The sequence below is a fragment of the Hippopotamus amphibius genome, chromosome 4 (assembly GCF_030028045.1).
Source record: "Hippopotamus amphibius kiboko isolate mHipAmp2 chromosome 4, mHipAmp2.hap2, whole genome shotgun sequence".
Classification (NCBI taxonomy): domain Eukaryota; kingdom Metazoa; phylum Chordata; class Mammalia; order Artiodactyla; family Hippopotamidae; genus Hippopotamus; species Hippopotamus amphibius.
This window is the reverse complement of record NC_080189.1, coordinates 82,738,632-82,762,439: the sequence shown is the minus strand read 5'-3', so window position 1 is coordinate 82,762,439 and position 23,808 is coordinate 82,738,632. Positions and strand designations below refer to the sequence as shown.

General features: G+C 39.2%; 1 protein-coding gene across 3 annotated transcripts in view; it reads right to left on the bottom strand.

The window, feature by feature from the left end:
- The window catches only part of VPS41 (VPS41 subunit of HOPS complex), a 182,219-nt gene that overhangs the window by 64,772 nt on the left and 93,639 nt on the right, over nucleotides 1–23,808 (bottom strand). For all 3 annotated transcript variants that reach the window (XM_057731540.1, XM_057731542.1, XM_057731539.1), the window contains 2 exons: nucleotides 4,945–5,064; nucleotides 3,527–3,673 (listed from right to left, as the gene is read on the bottom strand). In XM_057731540.1, the coding sequence (XP_057587523.1) occupies nucleotides 3,527–3,673; nucleotides 4,945–5,064 (267 nt within the window). The remainder of the gene's footprint in view (nucleotides 1–3,526; nucleotides 3,674–4,944; nucleotides 5,065–23,808) is intronic.

The following is a 23,808-nucleotide window of genomic DNA, read 5'->3' as shown; positions in this document are numbered from 1 at the left end:
CCACACTTACTAGGGAAACTACTAAATTGTCCACATGCCAACTGAACAACTGCTTTATTTAATCTGTTGATAAAAGTACATGAGAAGCAGTGTTCCAAATGGTTTGAAGTGTAATAATAATATGCATATATGAAATAGCAATATTAATTAGCACTTCTGAGCAGCTACTGGGCACCTGTCCTGAGTTGAGGGCTTTGTAAAGAAGAGAGAGCTCTGTTCTTACGGAGATTATGGTGCAGTGGGGGAGACACACAACTAAATAAGGCATTTTACTCAAGTGTGATGGGGAAGTACAGAGATATAGATCAGGGGCATCTACTAGCAGGGATGTAAGGCATCCTGGAAGAAGGGCCATGTAAGTTGAAGCCAGAGATACAGGACAGGTGCAAAAGGGCAACTTGGCAGCTTGGTGCCCTCAACTGGAAGGTAATCAGACAGAAGCAGAGTGTGGGGGGGTAGTGGGGGTGGATCATGCAGAAGCTGGAAGCCACGTGAAAGAGGAAGATGTCATCCTATGAGCAATGAGCATCCTGCGGATTTTAATGAGGAGACTGATATCACCTGATCTACACTCTGATCTACCTGGTTGCACTGTTTAGGGTGGAATTAAGGGCGGCAAACCTAGAGCCAGGGGGAGCTGATAGGGGGGTGGACAGAAGTGGAGAGATCTGAGAGACAGTGACAGAACTTGAGGACTGCTCGGGCCTCTTCCAATTCTCAGACACCCCTGAAACGTGATGCTATCAGCCCTAATGTAGACACGAGAACACAGAGGCTCTGAGAGCTGCCCAGGACCTCATGGCTGGAGCCAGGACTCACGCCAAACCCTGACGGCGTCTCGAGCCATCCCACAGCCTCTCTGGAGACAAGGATACATGACACCACTGGCAGCTGGGCCATGGCCTATGCTATCCCCTCCGTGCTGTGGTCTGAGCTCTGTCCCAGAGAGCCCCTACGCAACCTTCTCCATCGCAACACACCCACTCCTCCTTCCCTCCCTCCCTCCCTCTCTCCACCCCTCCTGTCATCTTCTATCCGTCTCTTCCACACCTGCTCCATCCACTCTGGCAATCCCGGCTTCCTGTGTGTTCCACAAAGACCCACCAGTCACACTCCAGCCTCAAAGATTCTGCCCCTCCTGCTCCCTCTGCTGACACGCTCTCCCTCACAGCTGCATGGCGTCCTAACCCTAACATTTAAGTTGGAGGTGTTGGCAGGGCGGTACTCCCTCCAGAGGCTCTAGGGAAGAAGTTGTTCCTTGCCCCCTTTAGCTTCCGGTGGCTTCCGGCACGCCTCAGCTGCATCACTCCAATCCCCGCATCCACGGTCACACTGCTTTCTCCTCTTCTGGGGGAGCACTCCCTCTCACAAGGATACTGCAGGATAACTTCCCCGTCTCAAGATGCTTAGTTAGTCACATGTGTTGCCCGACCCTTTTGCCATATAAAGAAACATTTATAGGTGGAAGGAATTAGGACCTGCTATCTTTAGGGACCATTATTCAGCCTAATGGAGGAAGCATTTCTGGTAGCAATCAGCCAACTTCTTACATGTGCTGACAGGCGAATTTTCCTTGTCTTTCACCAAAAGAAAAGAAAATCACAACTGTAACACAAAGGAAAAAGCCAGTTGGTCCAAAATATCAAGAACATCAGTTTGTTGGATCGGTAACACACATGGGATAGGGAGACTGGGAATCACTTCTTTATCCTAGACTCTGGGGCACAACCTCCTTCCTGTTACCTCAAATGTGAATCATGCTGTGTACATTTACTACATGGAAACAATGACCACAAGTTCAATTAAGAAAGAAAGAGAACCTGAATCATATCAATGAGACCTTACCTCAAATTAACAATGCTTATTTTGGTGACAACAATCACTGCATTAATAATTTTTATGCTTTTTAGTATTTACAATAGCCAGGACATGGACGCAACCTACATGTCCATCAACAGAGGAATGGATAAAGAAGATGTGGCCCATATACACAATGGAATATTACTCAGCCATAAAAAGGAAAGAAATTGAGTTATTTGTAGTGAGGTGGATGGACCTAGAGTCTGTCATATAGAGTGAAGTAAGCCAGAAAGAGAGAAAACAAATACCGTATGCTAACGCATATATATGGAATCTAGAAAAATGGTACTGATGAATCCAGTGACAAGGCAGGAACAAAGATGCAGACATCAAAAGTGGACCTGAGGACCTGCGGGGGGGCAGGGGCGGGGGGGGGGAGGGAGGGGAAGCTGGGAGGAAGTGAGAGCATACCACTGGCTGTATATACACTACCAAATGTAAAATAGATAGCTAGAGGGAAGCTGCTGCATACACAGGGAGATAAGCTCCGTTCTTTGTGATGACCTAGAGGGGTGGGATAGGGAGGGTGGGAGGGAGGCTCAAGAGGGAGGGGATGTGGGGACATATGTATACATATAGCTGATTCACTATGTTGTACAGCAGAAACTAACACAACAGTGTAAAGCAATTATACTCCAATAAAGATGTATCAAAAACGAAATAAATTTGTATGCTTTTTTCTCCACAGAGGAATTTTAACTAGCCATGTCTCTTCCATGACTTTCCTGGAATTCTGGGGCGTAGTGCTGACAGCTGATATTTATTAAGTACTAGAGGCCAGATTCTGTGCTAAGCTCTTAATCTACTCCTCCCCAAAAACGTGTGATGTGAGAACAATTAACACTCCCATTTTGCAGACGAGGAGAGGAAGGCTTAGAGAGGGTCATGCAGGAAGTGAAGTGGGAAAGTTGGAATGCATCCCAGGTCTGTGTGACTCTAAAGCCTGAGCTCTTCCATTAGACTATTGCTAGGATACTTTCTCACACCATCCTTATCTCAGCTAAGTTTTAGTTTACTTTGTTTAGATTAAGGTATACATTTTTAAAGGGAAGCAAACAACTTTTGGCTTTGAAATATCTAATATGAGACAAGCTCTACTAGGCATGAAATAAAGGTGAAAACTTTGGGCCTCCTTTTGCAGAACAGCTTCATTTCCCCAGGCACATAAAAGGCAGATAATATACATGACAAAATAGTCCCATATCTTATCATCCATAATAATCCTGGGCCTTCACTCCACCAAACTACTAGTGAGCAAGCAGAATGAACTCATCTCAACCTTCTTTTTCCACCATCAGCTTTAACAAAGACGCTTAGGATCAAAGCTAAGGGAAATGAAAAGAACAATAAAGAAACCAGGTAAACCAACAACACTTAACACATGTTTTACAAATAGCTAAGGCCGATCAGGTTATGGGAAATTTAAAAAAGATCAAAAAGGCAGCATCATTGCCAACATGGAGAAGTTCACGAGAAAGGACAGATCTGAAAACTTATGCACATGAATTGAAGAAGAATTTGAGCATGAAATGATTTATCACATGATGATAATATGCAGGTGAAAATATTCTGGTTCAGAGAAGCCATTCAAGAACTTAGATTCCTCTGGACCATCTTCGGTAGCTCTATAACAGTAAGGACTTATGAGAAAGACAAGCAAAACTACCTTGACAGACATCCCCCAGCCAATGATCAGTGTCACATTGTCCTTCCAGCAGAGGCTACAGGGATACATGTCGGGACGAAGACTTATATCATCCCGGGGCACATTGGTGATTCTTTGCTTTGAGGTGATGTCAAAAATCTTCACACCCTGGAAAATAAAATAGCATTAAGCATCCTCTACTCGGGAGATGGAAGGTAAAAGAAAATTTATTAATGGCCACTGCTAAACATCAAGGATAACCAGCACAGCCACGTACTGACAGTGTTTTTTGGGTGCTGCTGGGAGCCACGGAAATGTTACTATTCCACACACATCCTACGAAAACCCAAAACAAAAGAAAACCTCCATCCCTCTTTCTAGGCAAACAAGATTTTATGAGTGGATGGCACAGGCGGCTCGAATCCAACACGAGTGGGAGGTGGAGATATCAACAACTGCATTTCCAGAATGACAGGCACGTAACATTTCTAATTGTGTTGTTCCACACAAGCATGGGGTTTGGTTTTCAGAAAAGCTCTGACTCTGAAAAACCGCTATGGAAAGAAAACTACACCTGACATTTTAAAGAACTCAAATGGAAACTCCAAGCGAGCAGCTAAATGAAAATAAACCAAAAGGCCACATGGCTGTTGACCTTGACTGGGACCAAGGAGAAGTAAGAAAAATCTCGACGAGCACAGTAGATGCGGGGAAGTTTCTACCATTCAAAACGGAGTACCAGGGGACTTCCCTAGTGGTCTGGCTGTTAGAGGACTCTGCACTTCCAGTGCAGAAGGCATGGGTTCCTGGTCGGGGAACAGGGATCCCGCATGCCATGTGGTGCAGCCGGGGCGGGGGTGAAAAAAAAAAAAAAAAAAAAATGGAATAGCACTGATTTGCTAAATTATACCTCAACATTCCAAAAGCTATGCCAGATGTTCAAAAGGTGATTCGTAAACTTTCTACTTGCCCTAACTCATACCGAGTAAACTTCAGATAAGTGAAGTACCAAAAATTAGGAGCCACTTTTTCAAAGGCAGGCCTATTTTGGGTCTGTGATTATACTGGGAGTAAAAGAAAAATCAGCAATATCCTGCCTTTGCTTCACATCAACTGGCACTTGCCCTTGGCTAATAGGCAAATGGTATTTTCAAGACCACATTCCCAATGCAGCCCTTCCATTATTAAGATGCCTTTTCATTTTCTTGGCTATTCTCCATGCCTCGGGTTTCTTCCTCTAAAAAAGAGTCCAGAATATGTTAGAAATTACTCTCTGATGAAAGCCAAAAGCAATCTAATTTCTTTGCCCTTCCGGGTATGATATCGATGGCCACGTGTATCTTATAGAAGTGACGGTGGCAGGAGCAGCCTCCCCGCCCTCTGTCCGGCTGTCCTTCTAGCTCTGAACAAGCATCAGGGAGACGGAGATGCGCTTTTACCATATTATTAGCCCAGGCGATCAGATGGCCCCTCCACTTCACACTCCTTATGTTCCCCTCCCCTTCGTGCAGAACGGAAGACTTCCATCTGCTCATCCAAGACCGTTCAAACAGCAGCAACTGGGGGGGCAAATATCATAAAAACAGAATTTTAGAAACAGGATCATATATGAAAATCCTATTTTTGCCTGTCCATTCACCAAGTGACAAACAAATTACTCCCAACATTTTAAATGTAGGCTTCTAGTGGTACATGATTTACATTTTGGAAAGTATTCCTGGTCTATTTTGTCCTATTCGGGACGCTGTTTACAATGTGTCTGAGTGCTGAGGTTACTACCCAGTCTAGCCACAAGATGGCACCAAAACACCAAAATTCACAGAAAATCATGCACATTAGTTAGAAGATTTTTACCACAGGAAGTTCTTCAAATAGTTGACCATGAATTAATTTATTGAGTAAACTGGGAAATCAAAACCTTAAAATTTTCCCCTAAAAATAAAATACTAGCCACAGATTAAACGGCAATAATTAGAAGGGGTCCTTCATTTAACCCTGGAAAAATATTGAACAATGACTTTTGAGCAGTAATTCATGTCATAAGAGAAATTTGCTTTAGGATTAAACTTCTATAAAAGGTTCAGAGTAGGTAGGGTCTTTATTTTAATCAAAAACTCTACATAAATATGTAATTCTAGAATTCATGCATTATTAAGGACACAATAAAAACTTTTTTCTTGATATATCCAATTTAAATCCTGCAAAAGACCTTTATACAATATATAACAACATCTACAACTCAAAATATATAACTTTAGACATGTAATCCTGAAATATAGTTACCTTTTAAAAGTAATTGGTGATGACAAATTTCATAACAGAATTTTAAAAATTCCTATCATAAAGCATCAGTTTCAGTTAACCTTAGTATATCCCACCCCAAAAAAGGGGAAAAAATAGGTAACAGTAGAGAGTAAATTCACATTATTTATATTTCTTACATATCTTTCTCAATAGTTAGGCTCCTACAGCCAGAAGGGGCACAAAAAAAGGGAAAAAAAAAAACCCCTAAAATTAAATAAGTGTCCCTTGTCACAAATAAGCTGAGTTTAGTCATGTGAAAATGCCAGAAATGTTTAAAGTTCTCTATCATTCATGCAAAAACAAAGTGGCCTCACAACATCTATCGTGGAGACTGGAGGCAGGGCTTTACTCAACACAGGTAGTCCTGTGTTCCCTTCAGATAAACACAGGCTAGAGCTCCTCTACATGCTCAACGACCTCTCAGGGTCATCTTGTCCTCTCCCAGCCCAGCTTCCAAGAAATCACCACCACCAAGCCTCCGTGCCTCCAGCTAGTGACCCTTAGGTACGGCCTCCATCTGTGATTCAGCCTCTCCCTTGGCCATCACACAGAGAACAGAGCCAAGGCAGCCAGTGAGTGTGTGCAGTGTTTTGTGATGGGACAGGTCTGAAACTTGGGATCAGAGGTGAAAGCCTGAGAATCTAGCTCCTGCCAATGTAAGATCACGGTCCACTAAAGACAGGTAGCTAAAGCCAACTGTATTCAACACGAGGAATTGGTAAGGCCACAATGTCTGTTTTCCCCCCGTGGCCTGGGTCAGTCGGAGGTGACTGTAAGAAGTGGGCGGGGCCTGGGAGTGCTCCACAAGCACCTGTAGGAAGGGATGCTCGCTGATGGTGGAGGGGCGGGGGTGGGGAGTGGGTGGACAGCCACATCAACTTCCCCTCCCTCACCAATTCCCACCTAGAAATGGCCAACGTGGTATTAAAAGGGGAATAATCTGTACCTGGGTGAGAAAAATTAAATATGCCCCTCAATTTTAAACTAGAAATTTTGTCAAACATGATAGAAAGCAGATCCCAGGAGAGGCTGGGATTCGACTCTACAAGAAAGAGCCCACCTTGGTCAAGTATACAGCAGAATGCCACTCAGTGCAGCGGCAGCTGGAGGTGAGGGGAGTCACAGGGAGATCTCCGGCAGGGACGTGGGGGCCTTCATCAGCACTGGCAGCCTCACACCTGAACAGTCACTCCCGCTGTGGCTTGGTGACACAGCTTGGAAGGACAAAACAGACAGGCTGGCACAGGAGGGCGCCCACTGAGGTTAGCTGTGCCACTATGTGAGGTGGGCAGTACCTGTAGAAACTTCGAACTGCTTTAAAAAAATAAAGCAAGCTTTTAAAGAAAATACGGCACTTCCCTGCTGCACCAATGATTACATTCTTTGGGAGCCGTTTTCCCAACAGATAGCTGTGTTCCAATTCAGCAAAAATGAAAACATAAAACTTCCTTCTTCCACCGCTATCCGGAGTGAAAGATTTGGACAAGTTCTCACAAAATCTATGGACAACTTCACAGCCGCTTCTAGTAAATATGAGCTAACAAGAAGAAACACTAGCAATATGGAAAAATACAGTATTTGAAACAATAAAACTTGTCTAGGAAATAAGAAAAAAAACCTCCCACTCCTGACACCACATGAATGGACATTCCATAAAGCAGAGACGAACTTTACAAATAATTCTCCTTATTCTCAGGTGGCAAGAGAATTAAGCAAGAAATTAATAACAAAGGATAAGAAGAGCAAAACAAACAAAAGAAAATGGAAATAAAAAAACTCTCTATCCTTGGGTAAAAGAGGAAATCAAACTGCAACTAGAGCACTTGGAAAATGAAAATACAAATAGTACAAACCTAAACTTTAGGGGATGCAATCAAAGTTGTAAACAAGGGAAAGTCCATGGCTCTCAAAGTTAATAAAGAACAAAAACAGATGTGCGGGTACTAGCTACACGGCAAAAACAAAAACACTTTCTTGAGGGATAGGAAAGAACTAAGTAAGTGGAAAGACACATTACGTTCCTGGATGATAGGACTCAGAATTCTCACTGAAGAGCTTAAGTCTTATGAAGTTAACCTACGATTTTAATGCAAACCCGAAGAAAATCCCAAAGGAATTATTTCTAGAGCTTCCAAAATGCTATGAATTCATTAGAAAATATGTGAGAATAACAAGAATTTTTTTTTAAAACTAAGCAATTTGGGGGTGGGGGTGTGGCTGTGCCCTGCCAGACAGGAAAAGAGTTTGTGACATTCACACCCCAAACAGAAGAGCAGTGGTCTCAGAATTGACAGGGGAAGCAAAAAGGAAAGAAAAAGGGGACGTGTGTGTGCGTGTGTGTGTGCGTGTGTGTGTGTGTGTGCGTGTGTGTGTGTGTGTGTGTGTGTGTGTAGCGGACCCACCATCTTTCTGGAGGGTCCTTTAGCATTATGGGCTTAAAGCTTTAAAAATGTCCCCAGGAAGTCCACGCCTAGAAATTTACGCTAACAAGTGATCAGTTAAGTGAGGAAAGATATATGTAAAGCGATTTATAATGACCAGAAATAGACTGAGTAAAATGTAGTAGAGCTAGACAGCTGAGGAAGATGCATCCATTTTTAAATGATTTTATATATTAACAGAAAAAGATGTTCAGGGCATATTAAATAAAAAAGCAGCTTCCAAAACAGAATTAAATATGATGCCTTTTAAATAAAATATAAATGTGTCTCCATATATAAAAATCTGAAAGACACATTACAAAGTAATCATAATTACTTCCAAAAACAGGCAGCAGGCGATTTTATATTATTTCTATTCTATAATTATTCTGCATGGCACACGTGAATTATTTTGTATAATGTTAACAGATATGGGGATGAAAATCCATTCTCAAATTTTACAGTCAGGATAACTTAGGGGAATATTTGAAATAAAACAATATAAAAAATTCACTGGAACTTAAAGAAGGAAGGTTTGCGGCAATCTGACTGTGTTAGAATTAATTCACATAAACTGTACCTACTTTTAAAACATTTAACTTTAGAAAATTGTTAATAAAGTCTTGTTGTAATTCCAGTTCAGATCAAACTCACTCCACTCCATCCTTTCTGTTGCGGTCAGTGTGCTTTCGGTTACGGGAGGAAGCTTAGGCTACCGGCCTCCTTTGTCTCCTGCTCTATCTAGCTCCTCAGAAAACTTCCAGCAGAGGGCAGGAAGAAAGGGAGAGAAGGCTGAATTCAGTCTGAGTTTCCAGAGTTCTCTTACAATAAACCTTGTGTAACCTGCTCTGCCATGAATCCAAGAAGCAAAGAAGCTTCTCCCTTAATGCTGTTTTTACAATACGGAGGCATCAGTGGTACCCATTCTGTGCCACTGAAGAGAGCTCACAAACAGGAGGGCAGGGGGCAACTAATATCCTAGCTTCTGTAAATGAAATAAATTTTAACTAATTTCCATTACAATTTTAGACATTACTCATGTTATTTTTTTCATCTTTCAAATAGTGGTAGTTTATATTTGAAAACTAAGAAGTAATCTCTAAACAAACAGCCTTAAATATATTAGAGAAGCCCATCATTTCAGAAAAGTCTTTAAGTCAAATAACTTCCCCCTGATTTCTTGGTTCTACATATATTTGAGGGTCATGCTGGTTCTGAGTCATGGGATTGTAAGCACCCCATTATATCTAGTTCACTGAGATTCATAAATTTCCTTCTCATCTCCCCAGTAGACTGCAAATCCATCAGGGAAAGAAACCACATCTTATAGGTACTTTGCTAGACATACAAGGAATAACGAATATTAGATACTGAGCAGGCTTTCCTAGGTCTTACAAGTCTTATTCCTTCCTTCATTGTCCAAAAACAATGTATTTGCTCCAGGAGGAGCTGTGTAATTCCCAAATCCTCCAGGTACTCGGCCCATCTTTAGTTAGTAAGGTCCCTATGCTATTTTATTTTATTTATTCCTTTAAATTAATTTTTATTGGAGTATAGTTGCTTTACAATGTTGTGTTCGCTTCTACTGCACAGCAAAATGAATCAGCCATGCACATACATACGTCCCCTCCCTTTTGGACTTCCCTCCCACTTAGGTCACACAGTGCATTAAGTAGAGTTTCCTGTGCTATACAGTATGTTCCCATCAGTTGCGTATTTTATGAGTCTCCCAATTCCTCCCATCCCTACCTTGGTATCCATACATTTGTTCTCTAGGTCTGTGTCTCTATTTCTACTTGGCAAATAAGGTCATCTATACCATTTTTCTAGATTGCACATATATGCGTTAATATACGATATCTGTTTTCCTCTTTCTGACTTATTTCACTCTGTATGACACTCTCTAGGTCCATCTGCATCTCTACAAATGACCCAGTTTTGCTCCTTTTTACGGCTGAGTAATATTCCATTGTACATATGTACCACACCTTCTTTATCCATTTCTCTGTTGATGGACATTCAGGTTGTAGCCAAGATAAGGTCCCGACACTATTTTAGACACAATGGCATCTGCCCTAATCTCACAAATCTAAACTAAAGGACCCTGGGACTGATTCATCCCAGGAATACATCCACAGTCTGAGAAAGGGCTTATTTATACTGACGCCATGTCCTACTCCTGAAATGTTGGTCTCTCTCCCTTTGCTCAGTGCCAGGGGATGTAATGTGTGCACAACTTGTCAAAAATTGAAAAAGTCCTTTTAAGGTGAGTCCTTCCCTACTTGGTTTAGGTAATTGCAGCTCCTTGACTTCAGAGATGCCCACTGGCCTCTCAGTTGCCTGAGCAGTGATCCCTGGAATGGGTTTGTTTGCCGGCTCGAGCTCTCTGGACTGTCACAGTGCCCACTTCTCCTGGTCGTCCCCCCACCCAGCCTGCCTCTCTTCTCTCTGTTACCTGCCTGGCTCCTTGAAGCATTTATTTCTGCCTTCGCTCTCCACTCAATTTTTTTTTTAATTTTTATTTTATATTGGAGCAGAGTTGATTAACAATGTTGTGTTAATTTCAGGTAGACACAAAGTGATTCAGTTATACATATATGTGTATCTATTCTTCTTCAAATTCTTTCCCCATTTAGGTTGTTACATAATATTGAGCAACAGTCCCTATGCTATACAGTACGTCCTTGTTGGTTATCTATTTTAAATATAACAGTGTGTACATGTCAATCCCAACCTCCCAATTCACTTAATTCTTTACTCCTGAGTCCTATTTCCTAATCCACACACAGTATAATACCTTAAATGTCAGCTAGTAATTATCGAATTATTCCCATTACGGTCCTTTGAAACTCTCCAAATGCTATGCTGTACGTGCAGGATTTGATGGGTAACATTCTGTAGGACATACAGTTTCAGGCAGGAGGGATTAGGATTTTTCCACCCTAATCTATGGGAATTTCAGGCAGAAACACATTGTCTGGCATGGAACGCCAAAGAAAGTTCTGTTTTGGCGATTTAAGACAAGATCAGCTGTTTTTTTTTACACACGTTCTATGCTGATTTAACGACCACAAAACTATCTGCCTGTATTTCACTGACATTTAATAAAATCCATTTCTTTCTTCCAGCCATAAAACTGCCTAGAGACCTACTGAGCACGAAGCTTCTACAAAGCATTTTAGAGGGGAAGCCATTGAGTGAACTACCCTTAAAAGCAGCTGGTTAAGTTATTTGGTTCATCTTCTGCATCCTGTAATATTGAAGTGTCATTATCACAATACTGAGAGCAATGTAAGCTCAATGGGAGCTAAGTACATAGAGAGGAAAAACTGCTTCCAAGAGGTCTATTTGTTGTTGGAGAAAGTATTTCAGGGCTTTATTTCCCATAAATCCACATTCCAGCAGTCAGCACTCTCGGTACTTATATTTCAATAGGAGCCCTCACATCCTCAGCAATATACTTTATTCTCCTATGTTTTGTGCTGATAAATCTATCTAGTACTTTCCTACACTGCATCCCAGAATCTCCCACACATGGGGTGGGATTTCTATTGGGCTGTAATAAAGTTGCGGATTCCGGTAGCCTAACAGCTGTCATTACCCATCACCCATTCTTATCTGATGGAGGAAAGGGAGTGTGATTGGCCCTTTTTTAATCATCTTGTGGTATTCCGAGTATAAAATCATCTGAGTCCTTCAGGCTTCCTAAACACCAGCATCACTGCTTGCTCTGAGTCTGAGGTCTAAACCTGTGGGCAAGGGTGTTCCACCAGAAAGGACCAGGAGGCTTCGAGAAAACAGACTCCATGAAAGACAAAATGCTTGATCAGAGATGTTGGAGCTTGAGATAATAAAGTAGAGAAAGAAAGAAAGAAAAGTGAAACCGAGCAAGTTAAAACATGCCAAATAAGGCTGTCCCAGTAAAATGAGACAAAGGGCATAGTGATGGCAAGGACTTGTCACAGAAGGATTTTAAAATCCAAGACTGGAAAGAGATTAGGGCTAAAACTGAAAAAGTCAAGAAGGCAAGTGAGAAAAAAATTAGTGAACATGGAGAAGACCTGGGGTGGTAGCTGGCTGTTGACAGCAGATAGGGGGCTTGAATCTTGATGGAGACAGAAACAACCAAGAAGAAGAACCCTGCAGAGCAGACAATGCCTTTGTCCTGCTTCCTGCTTTGGCTCAGTACCAAAGTTTAAAACACACAGCGTTTCTAAACACCATTGAGAGAGAACTTAAAACATGTAGGAAGAAAACGGGGATTTCCCCAATATATTACTGCTTTCAATTCAGTGGTTATTTTCTGGACAAGTTCTAATCCGTCCATCTCCTTTCCTGAAAGGTGGGTTAACGTGTTTAAAAGCAGTTAACAACACAGGACAGATACTGCTCCAGAGAAAGTCTCTGTACACAGATGGATTTCCAGAGCCCACCTGACAGGCCACTTGCTTCCAAGCAGTGTCTGAATAAACACAACTAAAATGCAACACAGGTTCTGGACAAATCCTTGAAGTTAACTAATCTTGTGAAAACTATGTAGCCAAAAATACGCTTTGAAACTTAAAAAACACCATATCAACATAAGGTTAACAATCCATTAATGACCAAGAAATCTAAGCTATGGGTTCAAGGTGAACCAAAGAAGTTAAACACCAGAGGTGCCACTTAGGATCAATCCCTTTATGTTAAAAAAAAAAAAAAAGGAATGAGAGAGATATAGATCTATGTATCTACCTGCTCACCTATATGGGTTTAGCAATCAACTAACTGTAGTCAGCATGTGAGGTAAGCTCCTATTCAAACCAGCGATCTACAATTTCTGTATATACAACTCACAATTGCAAATAGCATTCCAGAAATGAATGGGGCATTTAAAAAATAATTTTACCACTAAACAGAACAACAAACCTTCCATGTGGATCCTGCAGACTTAATAGAACTGACTGTTCATGTCAAACACCTTGGGTTTGTTTCTCAGTGTGCAGCTGTCTGAGGATCTGTTTCCTGGGGCTGGGTTCAAGGCTGGACCCCTTCCCAGGCAGACAAGAAACACCACAAAAGCCATCCACTGTGTGATAAAAGTTGAATTAATTTCTGGGCGACGAATAAATATCTCTCATTTTTAACTACACATAATCTCAATCATAGACGACGTGGGAGGAAATCTTTGCAGGGTGAGGTTATGAAAAAGAAATACAAAACTGCTAAAAAATAAGAGAGTCACCTGAACACGCAGGTTTATTATGGATTTGAACAAGCACTTCACTCAATGCAAAGTAAAGCAAAAGGGAACCAACAAGGACCTACTGTATAGCACAGGGAAATATACTCAATATTTTGTAATAACCTATTACAAAAGGGAAAAGAATCTGAAAACAATTTATATACATATACATATATATGTAATGGAATCACTGTGCTGTACACCTGAAACATGATATTGTAAATCAACTATACTTCAATTTAAAACACATAACAAAACAAAGTGAAGCAAAAGGGGGAAAAAGTAAAGATCAGGACACTGCCTACAGAAGAAACCAAGTCAAATGAACCTGCCTTTGACTGGGCACCGTGGCTTGCCTTTGACAGCCTCCAAGGAAGCGGCAGGACAGACAGTTTGGGGGCAGACTCACATCTGTAGAGTAGAATATATTTGTCCTCTCTGTACACAGTTCAGCATTTACTCTAAAGTCTCATTATGACTCCTATATAATGCCTCCCTAGAACAAGAATAATTATTCCAGGTTTAGCTAAAATTGGAGAAAAGGCTTCAGGCTATTCAGTAAGCAGCAATAATTTGCGCTCAAACTGACAATAAATATCAAGTGGACCGTCGTCACTGTCCTGGCTTCTATGGTAATACTAAAAGCTGCCCCGAGCTAAGAATACAATCAGAGAAATCACAAAGGAAGAGATAGAAGGGACTAGTAACTAAAAATGCTCAAAATCACGAATAATTCAAAGAAGTTACAAAATAGCACAATGGAATCTCTTTCTATGTATATCAAATTGGCAAGCTGATATGGTGAAATGGGTCCTCTAACACAGCTGGAGTGAATCAGAACATTTTCTGGAATGTACCTTTACTTGACGGTATGTATCAAAAGCCTAAAAGATAAACATCATCTTTCACCCAGTAATTCCAATCCTAAGAATCAGGGCTAGGAAAACATTCAGAAGCACAGACGAAAGTTCATGCCCAAAGATTTCTAGCTTCATTACAGCATGATTTATGATAACCCCAAACTGGATACAATCTAACGGTCCAATAATACGAGAATGATTAAGAAAATTAAATAGACCCAAGGGATGGAGTATTATGTAACCACTGAAGAACATCTGAGCTAAGATTAGACTTCAATAATGTAGGGAATTTCATATGATTTATGATGCTAAGTTGAAAACAGAACCAAAATAGTTTATACATTCTTTCATTATTGCTTTTTATTATTATAAAAGGCATGTTTTCTACCAAAAAGAGAAAGAAAAAAAAGCAGAAAATAAAAGTCAATGAAGGCCAGAAAGAACACTAATAATCCTGCCCAGATATTGTTAATAATCTATGTTAATATTATTAATATTGTCAGTAATTTGGTATACAGCTTTCCACGAAATTGCTACATCAGACATTTTTATTTCTACTAAAAAAATGAAATCAGACCACACATATGTTTCCATAAAGTACCTTGATAGAAGTCACCTAGCAAATGTTGGGCATTAGAGACAAGCTGGCATGCAGGAGCTGACCTGCCATTCGTAGCTGGGCCTTGGTGATCTCCAGGTGAAGATAAACAATTTCACAGAATACTGACATCAGACAAAGCCCCGTGACCATGAGATGAGGACAAAAACATGACTGCTCCATAATTACATCTGAACACAGACAAAACATGGATGTTCTCCAAGCCACAAATGACCAGACACCTCCCCATCCTGGCTAAAAGGAGAGACTGCTGCTTCTTTACCAACATGTCTTTAGCCTTGATTTGGTCTTTCCTCCTCCTAGATATGACATATTAAGATACCCGGTGGTGGAACTGCTCTTGCTTCCTGACAGTGCCCCATCCAGAGCAAAGTTCTGATTCCTTAAACCCTCCCCAAATCACCTCTCATCAGCCCAAATCCTGTAAGGCCCTCTTTCTAACACACCCTCTTCCTCACGCCCTGTGGGTATGTTCCCGGAGATCTCTGGCCACAGGGCACTTGACACAACTAATTCACTACCACTAGATATTGAATGTGATCAAATTTGCACTGTTAAAACATCAAAGAGGAATACTGGCTGACAATGAATTAGAAAACAATAGTGGAGGGAAAAGCTCTAAATGCTTAAAGATAAAGGACTGCAAAATTACCCCAACAGCGATATATATACATACATATATACTTACACATATTTTTTCCTCTCAAAAAGACTGGGAATACTCATTTTCCTACCAAATCACCATTCTGATTAATGGTCTTATGGGCTAACAGCTTTCCACCAGCAGCATTCCTCCTCTCTGCTTCTGGAAACGTACCACCATTTCTGAAATCCAGATACGACATGCTCACAGCACCTGATATGGACCCTCTTACCAAGCTGTGTTCAAGAGGCAGAACTATTCATGCCAAACAGTCCTGTGAAATGATTGTGATTTAGCCTGGACTGGTGACACCAACTAATAATTGCTGTAACTGTGACCCTTTGCTATAGAGCCTTATCTTAAAAAAGGGGGGGAAAAAGGGAAAAACTTCTCAAAGTTAATGAGATTTATTTATATAGCCTTATCTTTTTAAAATTTTTATTGTTTTTTTTGTTGTTGTTGAGGTATAGTTGATTTACAATCTTGTGTTAGTTTCAGGTGAAACTATATATATATATACTATATACTATATATATAAAACTGTATATATACACACACACACATACTTTTTATGTATATATACACACACATACTTTTTAATACTGTTTTCTATTATACGTTATTACAAGACATTGAATGTAGTTTCCTGTGTTATATAGCCTTATTTTAAAGAGAAAAAGAGAGAGAGAGAGAGAAAGCACTTCCCAGTATTAATGACAGTCCACTGGTATTAAACCCCACAAAAAAACATGATAAGCATATTGAACCAAACAGTGATTCTTGCACGGGCAATAACTATTCCAAATACTTAAGAACCACCATAGCACTCTCAACATGCAAAGGAAGATATTTTCAGCAAGGAGCAAAGGATGGTTTGATTGCTTTAGGAAGACAGATGGTAAGCTTCAGAATCCAAGGGGAAGCTACAAACAATATGGAAATATTATACATGGAAAAGTTAGCTGAACTCATTAAAGAACAAAGGTTTCTGTTCTCACCAGGTTTTTGATGGCTATGAAACAAGGTGGGTAACTGAAGAAAATGCAGTTACCATGGATCTATCTCCAGGACATTGGGAGCTCTATATATTGACGTCAAAAAAGCAACTAACGTTTGAGACAAATGAACTTCACTTTGAAAGCAAGGAACAACACCTGTTTCTGAGATTGGAAATGACTTCTATTTTAAGCCCTGGATTTCAATTCTTAGCTTCCACCCGTTCAGTACAGAGAGAAAACTGCACCAAAATATACTTTTACAATATAGCTATTTTAAAACTTGGTTTTACATACCTGCGAAATATTTGTAAAGGTTTCATTGTGTTTTACTTCCTATTAGTTGGTGGTTCTTAATCGATTTTGGTATGTTTACAGCATGAGATGAATTTCTAGGAATGGAACCACAACTTATAACACAATGCTTACAAGAAAGGAAGGTGTTTATTTACAATGGTTCTACACGCAACCACTAGGACATAAATTTGGTGGTTGCCTGGGAAGTGACGTGTGAGAAAAGTTTGCATGTAGAAAACTGCCTAAGGTCAAGCATCTGATCGCCTGCAGAAATATCATTCTGAAGATCCACTGGTCAGCAGACGTTGGGTAACTGATGTCAAATCCTTTTTGAGGATAAACAGGGTCTTACTGTATAGCACAGGGAACTATATATTCAATATCCTGTGATAAACCATAATGGAAAAGAATCTGAAAAAGAACTTATACAACTGAATCACTTTGCTGTCCAGCAGAAATTAACACAACATTGTAAATCAACTCTACTTCAATAAAATTTTTTCAATTAAAAATTTAAAAAATCCCTTCTGATCCCAAGAACCCCCGTTTCCATATGACCAGGAGACAAGAAAACATATAAGGAAGCACCTCTATGTTTCACATTTAGCCCAGTTCACTGCGCTGTCTGAATTCTAAAAACATTTGCATTATTACAAAAAGCTGCTCCATTGCATCCTCTTCCAAAAAGAATCCAAAATGCAATTTGTTGTTTGACAATCATTCTTGGACACTGAGAAGCTAGCTGATGCTTCTACCTCTCTCCTTCAGGTAAAATTTGCCATAAGCCTGCAGCCCCAAAGAGTGAAGCTCTTTTTCTCATTTCATGCACGCAAGTCCTTGCCTCGTTTGCTGACTGACATTTTCCAGCTTACAAAGCAAGCTGTCCCTGTGGCCAGGTCCCCTCATTCTAGCCCATCACAATGCCAAACAGCTGACTACCTTGTTTCTAAAAATGAACTCCGCTGCAAACAGCATCGTAACAATTTAATAATTCGTCAAAGGAGGAGAATCAGCTATTATGACGTGTATTTCTGAGTTCAAAGGTAAAGGTCGTAGGAAGCTCAAGTTTATCTGCTGACAGAGAAAGTTGATTAAAAAAAAAAAAAAAAAAACCCAGACAAGATCTGCTTGGCAGACTTATTTCTAAAAAAGATACCTCATTGCTATGCTCATGCATTAGAATTCTTGCTACACAAGGAGGTTACACTTAAAAAAAAAAATCCATCGATTCACATGTTTGAAAGCTCTCTCCAATGGCACTCTTAAGAGATGTGCTTTTTCTTTTTTTCAACGTGGAAACAAAAGAGAATTTAGAATAAGCTTTTCATGCTCATGTGTCAAGCACTGGAGTCCATAAATCCAGCTACGGCATTCAACTACTAAGAAGTTACCTTGAAAACTTAAAATAAAAGTTTATGCCAGACAGAACTATCACCTCCTCTTCCTAGTCCTGGGTGGATAAGGAGCTATCTCTAAAGACCTAAGAAGCTAGAACCTTCAAAAGGAAATATCAACAAATGTGTCAAACTGCAGTTTGAGGTTTTTTTCTGCTCCATGGCTATTTTGTGGAGCTACTCTGAGATGCATGTTCTGATTACTTTAAAAAAAAAATGTTTTTCCAGGAATCAAAATTTCTCATCAAATCAATTCAACTAAAATATTATCTTAGACATCTGTAAAATTTTCTTATGAAATATCATGAATATCTTGTTGTAGGATGTCCATCTTTCCTCTTTCGCATCTGTGGTCGCTGTTCTGCTTTCATCATTGTTTACAGAAGTTGGCATACAATTCCTAGAGGCATTTAGCTGTCAGTCTAGGGAAGATCAGTGTTCTTAAGGGTTTAGAATGCCTTTCTTCCACATTACACCTTCATCTAGCTAGTCTCTGCTCCAATTTTTTTTAAGATTAAATTATTTATTCAAGGCAGAAAGTCATAACCTCTCAGTTACATAATATTTGTCTTTGCTCTTTCCCCGCCCCCATATGATCTGCCATCTACTCTAAACAGGGAGTCCTGATATCTACAACATAATGACTAGTGCACATTTATCACCATTCACTAAATGTTGGACTCTTTTAAACTTGTTCTGCTTAGTTTATGCTACTGGTTGAAAACTGCAGTTGGAATGATCAGAGTTGCAACTGGGCCAACGCAGTCTTTGTTTTTCTCATTTATCAAAGATATAAAATGCCATAACTTGGTTATAAGAAAAAAAAAAGTAGCTCCTCCTAAAAATTTGCTAACATCTTAAAAAAGAGAAGACTATTTTCACAATAGTATCTCTTTCTTAATGTTACCTTCCAAAAGCCTTTCTCTTAGTTTTTAAAATCAAAGATGCATTCCTTAATGAATCAGAAATATCCCCTGAAATATCTTCAACTAAATAAATCTATTTTAAAACAAACAAAACACACTAATGCCAAAACTACACAGCGGAAGTGCTCTTTAAAAGTGCATACCATACACATACAGAAGGAAGAATCTCTCCAGAGATTTCTGCAAAGCACACCAAGCTGATAAATGTTTTGGAAATCTCTAGTTATTTAACTCTACACAAACAAGTCACTATATTCTACTGAACAAACACTACTTTTTACTACTCACTAAATATATATTTACACAATAAACTTTAATGAATCCAAAGAAATCAGTCAATAGTATATATCTTACAAGTCCCTGAATAGAGGGCACATTTACACACTAATGTTTCTTAAACCTCTAACAGAAGTAGGAAAAATTACAATGGCCTTTAATTTTATTATTATTATTTTTAATTGAAGTAGGTGCACAGCAAAGTGATTCAGTTATGCATATATATTTATCTATTCTTTTCCAGATTCTTTTCCCTTATAGGTTATTACAAAATAGTAGAGATCCCTGTGCTATATACTAGGTCCTTGTTGGTTATCTATTTTATATATAGTAGTGTGTATACGTTAACTCCAAACTCCTGATTTATCCCTCTCCCTCTCCTTTCCCCTTTGGTAGTCATAAATTTTATTTCTATGTTTGTGGGTCTATTTTTATTTTGTAAATAAGTTCATTTGTATAATTTTCTTAGATTCTACATATAAGCAATATTATATGATATTTGTCTGGCTTACTTCACTTAGTATCATAATCTCTAGGTCCATCCATGTTGCTGCAAATGGCATTACTTCATTCTTTTTTATGGCTAATATTCCATTGTATATATATATACCACATCTTCTTTATCCATTCATCTCTCGATGAACATTTAGGTTGCTTCCATGTTTTGACTATTGTAAATAGTGCTGCAATGAACACTGGGGTGCGTGTATCTTTTTGAATTATAGTTTTCTCTGGATATATGCCCAGGAATGGGATCCCTAAATTATATGGTAACTTTATTTTGTTTTTTAAGGAACCTCCATACTGTTCTTCATAGTGGCTGCACCAAGTTACATTCCCACCATCAGTGTAAGAGGGTTCTTTTTATCCACACCCTCTCCAGCACTTGTTATTTGAAGACTTTTTGATGGTGGTATAAAGGCTTCTTAAAGGGAAAAAACTCAAAATCAAAATGTTTTAAAAGGAGTTGTTTGTCATCCCATAAGTAACTAACGGCTCTGAAACTAAAAGGGGCACTAGCACAAGGACAGATACATAGATTAAAAGAACTGAAGTCCAGAAATAAATCCTAATACGTATAGTTAAATGATTTTTGACAAAGGTGCCAAGACAATAGCAAAAATAGTCTTTTCAACAGAGTTGGGACAACTGGACATCCATATGCAAAAGTATGAATTTAGACCCCTACCTTACACCATACACAAAAATTAAAGTAGATTCTAGAGCTACATTTAAGAATTAAAACTATAAAACTCTTAGAAGAAAACACAGGCATAAATCTTCAGGACCTTAGATTTGGCAATGATTTTACAGGTATAATACCAAAAGCACAAGTGTCAAAAAACAAATAAACAAAACACACAAAAATACATCAATGGCACTTCACAACTGAAAACTTTTGTACTTCAAATGACACCATCAATAAAGTGAAAAGACAACTCAAAGACTGGGAGAAAATATTTGCAAATCACATATTGATAAGGGACATGAATCCAGAATTTTAATAAATTTTAATAAAACAATTTTACAATCACGTAATAGAAAGATAAACAGCCCAATCAAAAAATGGGCAAAGAATCTGAATAGGCATTTCTCCAAAGAAGATAGGCAAATGGCCAATAAGCACATGAAAAGATGCTCAACATCATTAGTTATTAGGGAACTGCAAATGAAAAAAACGAGATACCTCTTTCCACCCACTAGATGGCTATAATCAAAAAGATAAAAATGAGTGTGGGTGAGAATGTGGAGAAAGTGAAACCCTCACATATGGCTAGTCAGGATGTAAAATGGTGCAATCACTTTGGAAAACAATCTGACAGTTCTTCCAAGTGTTCAACACAAAGTTACCATATGACCCAACAATTTCACACCAAAGAGAAAGAAAATACATGGCTGCATAAAAGGTGTACATGAATGTTCACAGCAGCATTATTCATAATAGTCTGAAGGTGGAAACAACCCAAATGTCCATCAATTGATAAACAGCTAAATAAAATATGATATATCCATATGATGAAATGTAATTTGGCCATAAAAAGGAATGAAGTACCGAAACATGCTACAACATGGATGTACCTAGAAAACTAATGAAAGAAGCCAGACACAAAGGTCGCACACATCATATGATTCTATTTACATGAAATATCCAGAAGCCATAGGAAATATCCAGAACAGACAAATGTATAGAGAAGTGAAATGGATTAGTGGTTGCTTGGGGCTGGGAAGCGGGGAAAGGAGGATAGGGAGTGACTACTAATGGGGACAAAGTTTCATTACTGGGATGGTGAAAATGCCCTAAAATTAGATTATGGTGATGGTCACACAGCTCTGTAAATATACTAAAAACCACTGAATTGTATACTTTAAACTGGTGAACTTTATGCTATACAAATTACATATCAATAAAGCTATTAAAAATCTAAAAGGTGATTTAATATAACTTACATTGACGTGGGATCATATGATTCTTCACTTCAAAATATCACACATATACTTTTATCAAGCCCAATATCCTAAGCCCTTTATACAATATACCAACCCTTTGGCTTGTGTTTTTTCTTTTACATTATTTGAATCCAGAAATTCTAACTTAATTTCATTTTTTTTAAAGTTTTTCACCAAACAACCTGAACTGTTTTTATTTTATATACGCAAAATTAAACATCTTTTTGTACTTGGGAAGAAATGTCTACATATGCATTTCTGGAGAAGTCAATAGAAAAAAGGGAGAAAAGAGAATGCACTCTCTTAGAACACTGAACACAGAAAAACTTGTCAAGCAGTCAGTGATATAACCAAAGAGTTGAATCAAATCTCTGACGTTCCTGACTGTTCAGCATTCAGTGAATTCTACTTATTTTACTGCTTCTCACAATGTAATCTTTGTATGAATTCCAACTTCTTCCCATGTGACCTTGCCTGCACTTGGATGCTGGACTACTTTGTCGTCCATACAATTGCTTATGTATCTACTCAACAAGCTTTGGCCCAAACAGCACCATTCACAAGGTCCTTCCTGTAGATGTTTGTAAATGTCAAATGCTAAGAAGAAAGATGAAGAACATAAGAAAGATGACACAGTTAACCCAGGCATCCTGCAGGTTGACAAGACATTCATGTAATGCAAAACTACTGTGGCAAACCACATCAGATTACAGGTATCCTTCATGGTATAAAAGCAATTATTAACCTTCACCAATAAGCTGATAATTAAGAACACAAACCAACAAAGAAAAATCCCACCATCAGAGTCTGAGTTTGAGTCCACTTGGACGTCACTCATATCATCTCTAATATGTTCTTTCATACCAATACCTGCAAAAAATAGGGGACAGCTGTAAAATCTCTAACCTCTGAAACTGGAAAGCTAGAACTCAAAACTGCATCCCCACTAGGGAAATAGTTAAACCAAAGTGATTTATCCATATTTTAATTTATCACCATTGTATGAGGAATTGCTCTTAAGAAGGCAGCAGAACTTTTAGTAGCAGATACTCCAGACCCCAGTCAAGCCTTCAGATGAGTGCAGCCCTGGACAAAAAATAGACTGAAATCTCAAGAGAGACCCTGAGCCAGAACCATACAGGAGAGCCACTCTTTAATTTCTGACCTGTGAGATAATGAAAGTTTGTTGTTTTAGGCCACTTAAAAAACAAACAAAAAAACACACTGACTCAGCATTCTTTATCACCACTGAGTTTTAAATAAAAACGCCCGGGTTTAAATTATACTTTCACCTAAAAATTGGCACTTGCTGTCTACCTCTACAAGGATTAAATTATGAGCCACTGCAGCTGCTGACCTTCAACACGCCCTGAAAGGAGTTCAGGGTGGAGATCAGAAATGAGGCCCTCTGTGCTCTGGGAAAAAATAACTGGCAGAGCAGGTCTTTACATAGTTAGATATTTTCAGGAGACGATTTTAATAGCCCCATTCTTACATTTCCTTACATCTAGAAAAGCACTAAAATCCTTCATGGTGACTTCTGCTCCTTGTGAAGAGCAGTTACCTTCATGAGACTAGCAGAACCTTCTGCAAAAAATATGTGCTTGACTGCATGTACTCCTCCTTCACCAAAATCACATACATACCGACCTTCCCCCCTACCTCTCTGGAGCAGTTTCTCAGAGGTATCTGGGATGCTGTCTCCCACCCTATAATCCACCTTTTGCCTCAAATAAAACTTAAATCACAACTCTCATGTTGTGCTTTTTTTTTTTTTTTTTTTTCAGTTGACAGCAGCTGAGTGAATTCATGCTCTATCTCACATAAAATTTCCTAACTAGAAGTGTTTGGTAAAGAAATACTTCAACAAGAGGAATTTTACAGTTACTCTTTCCTG